The following is a 12,196-nucleotide window of genomic DNA, read 5'->3' on the forward strand; positions in this document are numbered from 1 at the left end:
TTTTCTCCATATCGCCCAGCCCTAGTTACATGTAAATTTTTGCCATAAGAATGAGACAATGGTTCAATTAACCAGAAGGATTTTCTGTTTGCATCTCACTACTCAAAACATCTAACTTCAGTTTTCAAATCATCTACTAAGCAGACTACTGTGTGTGTTTGAGTTGACAAAGTGTGAGTATGTGTGCAAACACACATTGACACTGCGGCCACCCAACCCCTCCCACCGTAATCCCCATGCTGAATTGAAAGATAAAGCAAAGAGAAAAGACAACCAAGTTTTAAATTAATACAGTGTAGAGAGTTGATCTTTCTTTAATACTGCATCAGTTTTCACTGCACTCCCCAATTAGAAATCAAGATTTTTTTTATCATCAACTTAAAGCTGACAAATTCAAATGTCAAATGCAGGTAGCGTTATACAGCTTACTTTGAAGAGTTGTACCCAGCGTTTCTGCTCGGCCTGGATCCGATGCTGAACCGCAGTGTTTGTCTTGACACCCACACTGCGGAAGGCAGCCATGTACTCTTCGCGGTGCTCTGTTTTGGTCTCGGGGTAAGCCAGCTTGATGATTCCCAGGCACGCGTCCCTCAGACAGCGAGACAGAGTCACCAGCTCTAACAGCGTGAAGGGCATCATGGAGGACTGCGTCTGACCTGTTGAGAGGGAGAATGTACTTATTGTCTTTTACAGATATTGATTTTCACATTTAAATGTTTTTATGCCTCCAACATCGCCTTCCAGGCAGCTAACCCTAACCCTAATCATTACCATTGCCGCGCTGCCTGGAAGGAGATGATATGGGCCAAAAACACTAAACACCGTTTGACTGCTAAACAACCGACAATGACAATATTATTTTTTGCTAAAACCACTAAATGAGGGAAATTGGAAATGGAAGATGAGTGTGTCCACAGAATAAGCAGCTCCTGTAAGATGTGTCCGCCAATAAGACATACATTATATCCAGCAATGGTAAATGTTTTGACATGTATTCATTTGTAAAAAATAAAAAATAGAATGAATAAAAAAACTTGAGGGTGCACAACAACTGGTAAAACAGATGAAAAAGTTTACCACCTTCCAGTTCGTGACCGAAAAACTCGCTGTCGTGCACAGAAATAAGCGAGTGGGAGAAGAGAGAGCTGAAGAGATAGAAGAGGGGAATGATGCGGTTGGAGTCTTCAAACGACATGGGAGACCCTCGCGAGATTAGCTGTAGCAGCGGCACCATGGAGCTGAGGGGACAGGCAGAAAGGAAGAGGCTAAGTAAAACACACATACTGTATGTAAACAATGGTAAACTTACCAACGACCAGCTTTGAATTAGCTCACCCAGTGATCATTTTTGTTGTCATGGAAGTTATCAGGTACCAAAGATGCCTCAGGAAACGTGCATTGAAAGCTAAACTGTACAAAAGTCTGCAGAGAACAAAGAAGCAGAGTGACACATTTTAAAACATTTATTTTCATAAAGTATGAAGCTCTTATCAACAAGGCAACATGAGTTAGAGCGCTATTTCAATCAGATGACACAATCAGTGTGAAATACAGTAAAATTACTTTCCGTCAATCTGTCTGCTATGTTGAGATTGTTAAATTTGCCCTGTTAACCAAAGGACACAAGTAAAAGGGGGGGGGGGAATAAATGCCACTGTTAACCAACATTTCCCTCATAGAATTTTCTTGCCCTTTCTCTTCCATTTTATACCTTGTAAGGACCGAAAAGAGATTAAATGAGCCATTAAGCTTTATTTAGGCGAGGCACCTTCCATTAGTAAACTAGTTGCTGGCGAGGGTACCCAGCTCAGGTCATAAACAGCCCTCTGGTTTCCTGCTGGAGCCCCATTTAACTTAATGGCCAGGGGAGCAAGACAATGGAGGACAGAGGAGGAGGGGAAACCTGGCCCTCGCTCTGACCCCGCAGCGCCAGTATGCTTCCACACTCACAGTGAATTACATGATAACACTGAGGAGGGCCCACATACCTCGCTATAGTCGCTCTGCACTCAACGGCCTGTGGCACCAAGGTGTGAAGCTGGTCTTTGTTCAAGTGTATGTGTGTGTTTTTGTGTACTCCTAAATTGCATGGCTTTTCACACAGAGGGTAAGTACAGGTGACAATAATGTGGTAAGTAAGCTAAAAGGCAAAATAAAGTGCCCTTGCATATAATAGGCCCTTGTTTAAGAGTGACAGTGCTGACACCTATAAGAATGCTTGCATTTAATAGGACAGCATGGTGTATTCTCCGTAGAGGAATAAAGGTCAGTCGAGAAAAAGAGCTAAGCGACAAAAAGAGAGAAGAAAGTACAACAAGAGAAAAAGTGACTCCTATATTTGCTGAATATTCTCATCTCAATGTCATTGTTCAAAATCCCATTCAACCATTCAATCTACCAAAACTACCAAAATGGAAATGAGCATTAGGAGCAGAGTGTCAGACAACCCACAATACAGCTTGAAAAATGGTTTGTGCCGGGCACACACCATCTGTCAGTACTACAAGGCTCAGGAGAGAAGCATGGAGTAGTGCTGTGGGCTCATAACAAGTGATGCGGGTGTTTGATTGAAATGGGAAACAAAGCACTAAATGCCAGCTGACATGCGGATTTATGGCCTGAGAGAACCCAAACCCCCATTTCAATCACGGAATGAACCACTAATAAACAAAGTCAAGACATCAAAAGGGGTTGCATGTGTGTGTATGTGTGTGATAAGCAGCTTGATGAATCATGCCCAGATCATTTCATTTTGCAGTAATGAAAGAATCTCTGTTCAGCAGAAAAAAAACAGCAGTAAAAAAACAGCCACGCTGTCAATCAGATTTGATGCCATAAAGACTAAATGAGACAAATTTGTTTTGCAGATTTCTGTATTAACACGATAAACATCATTATCTCATGACAACACAAAAATCACAGCAACCATTCAAAAGTAAATGAAAGACCAAAGTTCAACTGCACTCACTTTCATCAGAATGAGCCCCGTTAGCAACGGAGTGCTACATTGGGTGAAACCAAACTAGCAAAGTGAAATTAAACCAAAAACCAACGCTAAACAATTAAGGTGTAATTAGACCATACCAACTTGAACAAACCTGGGCTAAGTCCAATTTGCAAAGCAATCAAAAATCAATTTTGATGCCAAATCATTGTACAGCTTTTAAGTTGTCCGTTTAAAAAAAAAATCATTTCATGAGACATTTTACATATTTATTAAAAAGGCAGTGTGCCGGTCTGGCTGGACGACTGGCCAGCCTCTCTTTTTTTTGCTGTAAGAGCAGTAAATCAAGGCAGGGATGCAATTTGCTCCCCTTAGACTCTTGTAAAGCTATCCCATCCACTCCTGCAGTGATTAATCTTTCTCAGTGAGCTAATTATTTTGTACAGATATCCAATAATGATGGAAGACGAAGGGCAGGATTTATGGTAAAAGCGAAGAGAAGGAGGAAGCCGTAAAAATTAAGGGGAATGGGCGAAATTATACGCTGAAATGCGTCTAAATTCTATTTAACCATGTGTAAGCAATGCTTCAAAATACTAGTTGACCACTTGACTTTTGCTGCAAATGTCCAGTTCTTCATTACTGAGGACACTGATTTATGTTCATTCTTTTAGTTTGGGGTATGCTAGGGCTTAAAAAGAAGTAAGATAGCGTTGTAAACGTGATTATGAATCTTAATATATACACATTCCCACCCACTCATTTACATCAACTGGCAGCAACTGGTTGACTAACAATTAACTAGAGCAGGTTGACCATCCATGAGGCTCAGTCTGAATCACCCCCCATCAGTCAATGCACAGTCCAAACCCCCACACCACCTCTGACATCCTGGCCCTAATGTAATCAACCTGAGAAGGGGTAATTGCCCTCATCCAGAACTGACAGCTTCCCTGACATCCCTGCTTCCTTTGCTGGTTGTAAATGCCAGTGGGTGCGGACCACTGATAACTGCCTGCCTCACTTCACCGTTATTTACATTACTGCTTACAGCGCGGAAACACATAAAAGGCACAGTTTTCCTCTCAATCAGGTAAGTGTGTAAACAAGCTCTCTGAACGCAAGGCTGATCTCGACAAGTGTAAAATGTTATGATATGAAATAAAAATGAAAAAGGCTTTATATTTGTTTTCATGTTATGTTTTGATTCAGAAACACCTGCTTTACGATGAGGTGCACCTTGGTTACAGTTACTATATTTAAAATAGCAAAAGTATTTTATTGAAATTAAGGAAGAACGCCTTTCAATCTCTGCTTTTTTGATGAAGCTACATTATAAAGTTTTCTTGTCATTTTCATGATAAAGAAATAATGACATACTAAAAAAGATCCTGTGTTGTTCTGTGGGGTCTTTCAGTCCCATCAGATTTCTGTATTTTTACCTGACTTTTGGCACCATGAGGCGATGCTGAACCATGAGCGTGTGACAGATGGATGCCATCATGGTGAAAACCTCTTCGCTGGCCGAATCCCTCCACACCAGGTTCAACAGGGCGTTAGTCTGATGCTTAGTGTCCAGTTTGTGGACACACTCTTCTGTGATCAGCTGCACAGAGATTCTGCTGTCATCCTGATAGAAAAGGAAGCCTGGGAGTTAGATGACTGGGGAAAAACAAGATATATTGCCATGCTGCACCAGCACATTAATACGTATTTGTGACAAAGTAAAGAAATTAAGTAAAAATCACAGTTTAGTTTATCATAAGGATTTGGTCAATTAATATTGTTTCTTTTCAATTGATTCTAATGGTTACCAGTGCTCTTCCCCTAATCTTGGTAAACCATTACTATATTGTGTGTAGGTACATGTCCATGTGTATGTATCATACCTGCTTGGGTGGTGGATGGATGCCAGTCTCATCGTCATCCTCTGAGTCACTGGTAACTTCAGGCCTGCTGCTGCTCTCTGACACGGGCAGCAGTGGCAGTAGTGTCTGCAGAGCCCGAAGGTACAGCAGGAGACCCTCCTCTGACAGTGAGCCTGCCAACACACACCCATCACTATTAATATTTACACCATCATATCTTCATCTCTATAAATCCAGTTCATACTTTAAATGAGTCATATTTATGGAGTGTGTGGTCCAACCATTGGCCTTTGTGTATACCTCTTAACTATGCCACCCACCTAAGCAGTTCTCCCCTGCAGAGAGGACAAAGTAAAACACCCACGGTGCCCGGCTCTGTGCTGCTGAGGAGGAACCTATGGTGGCACGAAGGGAGCTCAAGAAGGCCTCGAATGGAAACGAGAGACGGACGTCCGACAGTGCCGGGATAAAGAAATGAAAAATCTGCTCGGTGAACGGTGCAGAGATAAACTCCTCGGTAAAGGCTGCAAATACAAACTGCCTGTAAGACGACAAACAGACATTAAACAAGTTAACAAATTGCATGCTAAGGGTACCATGACATGTACAAATAACATTTTTTAAAAGGCATCAAAATACTGTATGTTTATATAGAAATAAGCTAAGATGGTTGGGTGTTCTAACATCACCCTGCTCTTTCTTCAGCATAAGTGCTCCAATATTGTGTCTCCAAACAGAGCTGCTTTGTGTGGTCCAGTCACACACATCTGGTGGACCAAGTCAGATAATTAGCTGTTAGAGTCAGTGTGTACACAAGTTTCTCTCACTCCCGCCTTGCTTTTCTTCAAAGAAGAAAAGAAGTGGCCTGTCGTTTGTTATTAAGAATGTCTGAAACTGAGGGCAAACCGCCTGATATTCTGCACCCTGGCAAGCAAGCGAGTCTGGGGGCCTTTTATGGCTTGTTGTAAATTGGTCTCGAGAGCAATCACTGTTTTCACCACTGACTGAGGGGACAAAAAACTGCTGGGGTTTGTCTGATCGGTTTAATGAATGATTTTTAAAGAATTCCCAAGGGAATAAGACTTTTCTTTCCTGCTATCATGTTGTTGTCTTTTTTATGTACTCAAAAAGCAGCAAATTGGTAGGTCTGCAAACATCATTAAATTTGAATGTATTAATACATTCTTATCATACTATTATGTGACACTCTAGTAATTATCATACGAGGGAATTTGCTTTAGTCCTCTAGAGAAAAGTCACATAACTAGGTCAACAGTGCAGGAACTAACCAAAAGTCTGTTGCTTGTGGACACTTTAGCAGAAGATGTACTATCTGTCAAAGTATTTGCTACTAGTTCTGTTCAAGTTTGATTCCGTTTCATCATCTTTTTTTTTTTTTAGTGAATTCATGTTTTTTGTGTGAGCAGCATCTTCTGAAATTACATCTCAAAAAGTGCTAAATAGAATGAAAATTTGTTTATAGAGGAGAAGTAAGTGAGGGTCCTAATGAATACCTTAGATATAGTCTACTGCTTATTCCACCAACTTCCCATATTTCTTTAAAAATACAAAATGTATTTTGGCATGTAATTTTTGCAGTTGAATTTTGCACACTGCCGAAAAGAAAAGTTACTGTCACTATCTGTATCCCTGATCTAACAGTAACTTGCGTCTGGTGCTGTACCTTGCGCCGGTTGTGCAGGAGGAGTAGGAAAAGTGCAGAGGTTTGAGGATGTGCTCCAACAGTGTGCTTGCCATAGGAATAGAGGGAGAGTCACTGTACTCCAGACTAGAAGGGAGCCTGTGATTAACAAGAATATACAGCGACCTGTAGTATCCTAAAGAGAAAGCACAGAGTGAAATTAAGATTCAAAGATGTTGTTAAGACACCGGCTTATTTTTATAAAACATCTAATATATTACACACTTTACATAAACATAAGAATCAGTAAATGTTCCTGTTTGCAGTGTGGAAGTAAGAATTAAAGAAAGTCAACAGTCAGCCATTTGAGCTGTTACCGGTGAAAAAAGATGTAACTTGCTCTTAAAAACATTCTTATTCTATATAAGACTATAATAAGATAAAGTCTTATATATAATGAGAATGTAAAAGGAGAAGCAAGGATAACCAGCAAAATTATTTACATTTTATATGTAAAAGTTAGATAAGCCGGTTTGCATGGTTAGTTACACTTTCAGACATTGGAATGCAGTTGACATGGTGCCAAAACTGAAACAACATGCTTTGTGTTGACGAGTATGAATACTTTCAAAAGTGTATTTGAAATGAGTCATACTTCTGGGAAAATGTAAACACTACGAGATGTATTTGACCTGTGTGTAAAGACTCAGGTGACATTCGGAGCAGGCACTGCCCATGTGCAGATAAAAATATTTAAACACACATTGGACCAATTTATATTGACACACATTCATCTTTTTACAAATCTTGCTGTTTGACAATGAGGCTATAAAAGGTTTATTTGTGTCAGTGCTACAGTACACACTGGAATAAGATTTCAATACTGACTTTTTGAATCTTCCACAAAACTGACAGCCGATTCAACAATACATTTTGCAAAAATGATGGACAAGACAATAATGTCAGTGCTGATTTTATTTGACTTACCAGTCTGTACCATATAGTGCAAAATCTGCTCGAGTAATGAAGCTACATAGTTCGCATCTGGAATAACAGGAAGATAAGTTTTCTCTGAAGAAAAGATGTCTAGCATCCGCATGGGAACCGTCACATTTAAACTGTCATCCTTGCAATTCTGTAGGAGTCTATGGAGAAATAAACAGGGACAAGTGAGATGGTACAGTAACGACAACTGCAGCTTTCTTTGGTCACGTGTTTATGCATCCAGCAGCTAAAAATATGAATCCATTATTTATTTTTTAAGTACTGTACCTGCAGCAGAAGCCTAAGATCCTCTTGATCTGAAACAAACATGTCTGTCTCTGTGGGCCCACCAACAGCTTAACAAACTGACCATTGTGTTTCACCAGGTTCTGGCACAACCATATCTTGAACACACATACAGACACAATTTGTAAGATCTACATTTGACCTCTGGCAATAATGGCATTCGTGAAACAATTCACATACTTATGATTGAAGAGCATCAAAGGCATTTCAAATTCTCACCAATTTATGTGCATCCACACTTTGTCTGTAGAAAAATATGAGTTGTCTTGATAAGAGGCAGAGACCAGGACCGTCCAAGACATGCTGAGCTCCCCCTCCGTGCGTCTGGCTGACACACTCGTCAAACCTGGCCCTTTGGATGGCATACTGGGAAAAAAATTGCTAAAGTCACGCCAAAAAAATGCTAAAATGTTAAGTATAGTGAGACCTCCTCCAGCCACTCCCATCAGACAAGCATGGACATATTCACCAGCTTCATACAGTAACCTGTGCAAGAACTAGTCATCTATTTCATCCCGATGTCGTTATAGAGCAGCAATTCTATGATAAATACTGTCCTGTTTTCTTTGTAAAGCCCTTTGAGATGACATACTGTGACTTGAGGCTCTAGCTAACTACAGAAACATGTTGTTGAATTAGCCGCAGTCATGAGCTATCTTAGCAGAAGGCTAAACTAGCAGCTTGTCTGCTGCGTTTACGTTGTCTTTCCTACCACCTTCGGCGTCTCCCTTATTTGGATGGCAGCAATAGGCGGTGCGACGGCTTCAGCCTCTGATGACCCTAGCAGCGCACTGCCATTCAAACAAGGACACACCGAAGGCTTAGTGAGAGGAAACGTAAACCAAATTGAACCAATATTCGTGCTAGGCTAAAGGCTAACCCAAGCAGACCAGCTCTCAGGACTGTTTTCAAAGCAAATGTTGTGTTCCTCTATGTCGTACTGGTTATAGATGGATGACAATAGAGTCTCTCTTATTATAGTTTATCCTTGAATTGGCTCCAGCCTTGAGTATTTGGCCATGGTTAGCAGAACTTTCACTGAAGGGGACATGCATGCGCATCTGCATTTGCAGAACAGTTAATAGGAATGCTCTCTCTCTGAAATTACCTATGACTGGCAAAAGTCAAATATGTTCTAAAGCCTAAAACAACAGAGCCAATGAAGAGAATTACAATATGCTGAAAGATTATAATGGAATTTTTGCCCAACAGCGCTAAAAATAAACTGCCTACCACAGCTTTTAGTATGTAAACAAGTGGTTAAACCTTTAGAATTTCATCAACTTGCCTAGTTTGGCTAGTAGGCCAGAATAAATATTTTCAATGGCTCAACAGGCAAGAAAATAGTACCATGTCTTAAAAGATAGCATACACAAATGTTATATGACTAAGCAGATAAAAGTATGTAAAGTAAGTATAAAAACATGACAAAGTCTGGCTTCCATTTTTATCCACCAAGCCAAGACAGTAATCGTCATCAGGTATTTGGTAACTTATCTGCTACTGAACAGGCCATGGTCACGGTCTTGTCATGAGCATTGAGTGTGTGTTTTTGGTAACTATCAGCACTTGGTTGGGTGTTAAGTCGACACTAGAGGCCTAGTAACTACTAGTTAGTAAGTGACTAAATTCTAAATTACCTACTAAGATTTGCGGCACCATGACTACTGGGGCGTAACCTAACTAGTTTGGAGTTCAGCAATTAAAGATAAGAGTTCCATTGTCATGATTACCGTGCACATTAGCTTTCTTGCTGGCATAAACCACTTAGCATTTTAGCACATTGTAGTAAGCTAAATCAATATTGAAATATAATAGCAATAAATTAGGTAAGTAATGAGAAAAAATATGTTGTATGGCAGAAAAACTGCTGTTTTACCATTACTGAGAATAATTCTGTGACATTTTGTGATTTGAATCTACCTAGTTTGTGTAACTATTTAGCTGTTACTTAGAGTTATGTTGTAAATTATCTCTGTGGTGCAACTGCTTTTATTTTAGAAATGCATAAATCACAAGTTAGAAGAAATTCATTTTAAAAGGCTAAGTTTGAACTTGCACACAGCTGTTGCAACATGCTGCTGAGCTCGGACAAATTAAGTAATTTAAAACATAACTTGATTTGCTGTTGAAATTAAAAGATAAATCTTTTTTCCAAACTGTCACTTCCACAATTAAAAGACAAACATTTCATATCTCAAGTATTTTAAACCATATCTACTCCTCATAACTAAGTGGTCTCTAATATGACCAAGCACAACAGAGAAACAAAAATAAGTGTATTATCACTAAGTGAAAAACTAGTCCCACACATTTGTTAAATCCTTACTGTTGAGCAAACTATCCATAGGTAGCAAAACTTAAATAACTGAAAAATCAACCACACAGCATGTAATTATCATCAGACTTTCTGATTTGATGTTTGAGCACCCTGTGCCAACACAGATGTGCATTCAAACAGAGGCCCACTCACACAGAAGCTAGATACACTAACTATTCCTTGTTCTTAGTTTTACTCTATTTCAAAAGTTGTTGTTTTACTCCACAACGACAGGTTAATAGTAAAATTAACAATTCTGATGCAGAACTGATTCTGAAGGTAATATGAAATCTTAAAAGGAGGTCTGTAAAGTTCTTGCAGACTTACCTGTCGTTTTAAGTCCTGGTAGCCACGTATGTAGGACTGAATGATTATAGCATTCTTCAGTCGTTTTCTTTCATCCTAAGTAATAAAAGAACAAACTTTAGAACACACCTTCTATGACCTTACTCTTTTAAACTGCATGCATTTTCTTTTAAATTGGTAGTGCAACGTAGTGGAAGAAGAACTGAATTCTAATTGTATAAACATAAATGGATCCTTTAAATAAACACATAACAGACACAAACTTTGAAACATTAAAACCTGATTTAGCTTGTGAACAAAGCACTGCCCAAACTTAGCTACCTCTCTTTTTCTTCTTTCTTCTTGAGTGCGGTGCAGCAGAGAGGCTTTCTCCTCCTGAAAAACAACACAAGAGAACCTGAAAACACTTTAAACAATAATACATATGTGAGAAATTCAACTATTTGTTACCAAATTATTTCACTCTATCTTCCCTGCAAAAAGTCAAAAGACACTTACCTTTTTACTTGCTCCTCCAAGTGATACCTTGGGTCTTGTCTTGAAATCTCCCTCAAAACTAAACATTGTTAGATTTTTCCCATTTACTAATTCAGAGGTTGCCACGAATTTCTGTAAGAGAAAATGAAACTGAAGTATCTACTTATCTCCCAATGGAGCACACACTGAAACAAATGACGAAATGAAACAAAAATGACCTAACAACTCTTCACTTGGCACCATTTAAAGTTTATTTAATATAGCACCTTTGACAGAACAAAGTGTCAGTGCTTCATAAGAGTAAAATTGTTAAAAAATAAGACCAAGAAGTAAGAAAAACGAGCAAAAAAAAAAGAAAAACAGTAAAATAAAACTTAAAAACAAACAAAATTACAAATAACTCGCCTAATCGAGTATTCAACCGTAACAGCAAATCCCTGCGTTGGCTGTTTGATTTATATGTCCAAATAAAACAGTCATGACCGTAAATTTGGGACACTTCTGAACGACAACTCGGAAGGTTAACTTCAGCTAGCTCGGCTGACAGCTTCAGCTTGGCTGCAACAATAGTTAGCTAGCCGGTTAACTTAGCTAGCTAATGACTCAGCAGCTGTCAGGAGCTAAACGCTGCTGTTCACGTTATCTGATCCCAAGCAGCAACGGAGACACCAGTTAACAAAGCATTTATTGATGATATGTCGCAATACTGATTTATACATTTGTGAGAAACATGATTTTGTTGACGTTAGCACTGCAGCTAGCTAGCAGAGCAGCTAGCTAAGCACTGAAGAGAGGCTAACTTTACGGGGGGTGTTTTCCTATCCGCATGTCCTTTTTGATATCGCTCATAATAAAGGACACTCATCGGAGAATTAGAATGGTTTACCTTCGACTTTTGAATTAAGGTGTGAAACGGGCACAATAACTCTGAAAAGGCAGTTTAGGTTAATCCAAACGTCAAGTCTTCTTTACCTCCTCTCTCTAGAAATCAACACAACTGATCAGCCAACTTTACTGTTTCCGGTTCCTGCAATGTCAGGGACCTGGTTGGACAAAAAAACATGCCAATCATATCCGAGTGACTTTAACCCGCCTTTCAACTAGATTCATTGAGAAGGTTCTGTGACCAGTAATTTTCAAGATTAAAGAAGAACGCCACATTAAGTTATAGGTTTAATAATCTATTTGATCTATTTTTGCACTGTAGACATAACCACATAGATGCCTGTTGGTGTATAATGGTAATACAGGTGTTTTTCCAATAATACATGATACACTTTTGCTGCTCAAAGCTAGATAGGCTAAATGCATCTCCTTGAAGTTAAAGGTTATAAAGCTATAGAAAATAA

At 39.3% G+C, this 12,196-nt stretch overlaps 1 protein-coding gene across 3 annotated transcripts in view; it reads right to left on the reverse strand.

The window, feature by feature from the left end:
* Positions 1–11,873, reverse strand: part of ube3c (ubiquitin protein ligase E3C) — a 31,319-nt gene extending 19,446 nt beyond the window's left edge. For all 3 annotated transcript variants that reach the window (XM_032504345.1, XM_032504343.1, XM_032504344.1), the window contains exons 1-14: positions 11,734–11,873; positions 10,869–10,979; positions 10,692–10,745; positions 10,392–10,466; positions 7,964–8,110; positions 7,727–7,842; positions 7,442–7,599; positions 6,497–6,650; positions 5,133–5,353; positions 4,834–4,985; positions 4,387–4,574; positions 1,336–1,422; positions 1,081–1,238; positions 430–656 (exon numbers count right to left, since the gene is read on the reverse strand). In XM_032504345.1, the coding sequence (XP_032360236.1) occupies positions 430–656; positions 1,081–1,238; positions 1,336–1,422; positions 4,387–4,574; positions 4,834–4,985; positions 5,133–5,353; positions 6,497–6,650; positions 7,442–7,599; positions 7,727–7,842; positions 7,964–8,110; positions 10,392–10,466; positions 10,692–10,745; positions 10,869–10,934 (1,803 nt within the window). In that variant the 5' untranslated portion in view covers positions 10,935–10,979; positions 11,734–11,873. The remainder of the gene's footprint in view (positions 1–429; positions 657–1,080; positions 1,239–1,335; positions 1,423–4,386; positions 4,575–4,833; positions 4,986–5,132; positions 5,354–6,496; positions 6,651–7,441; positions 7,600–7,726; positions 7,843–7,963; positions 8,111–10,391; positions 10,467–10,691; positions 10,746–10,868; positions 10,980–11,733) is intronic.
* Between the last annotated feature and the right edge of the window lie 323 nt (positions 11,874–12,196).

Source organism: Etheostoma spectabile, chromosome 22 (assembly GCF_008692095.1).
Source record: "Etheostoma spectabile isolate EspeVRDwgs_2016 chromosome 22, UIUC_Espe_1.0, whole genome shotgun sequence".
NCBI lineage: Eukaryota > Metazoa > Chordata > Actinopteri > Perciformes > Percidae > Etheostoma > Etheostoma spectabile.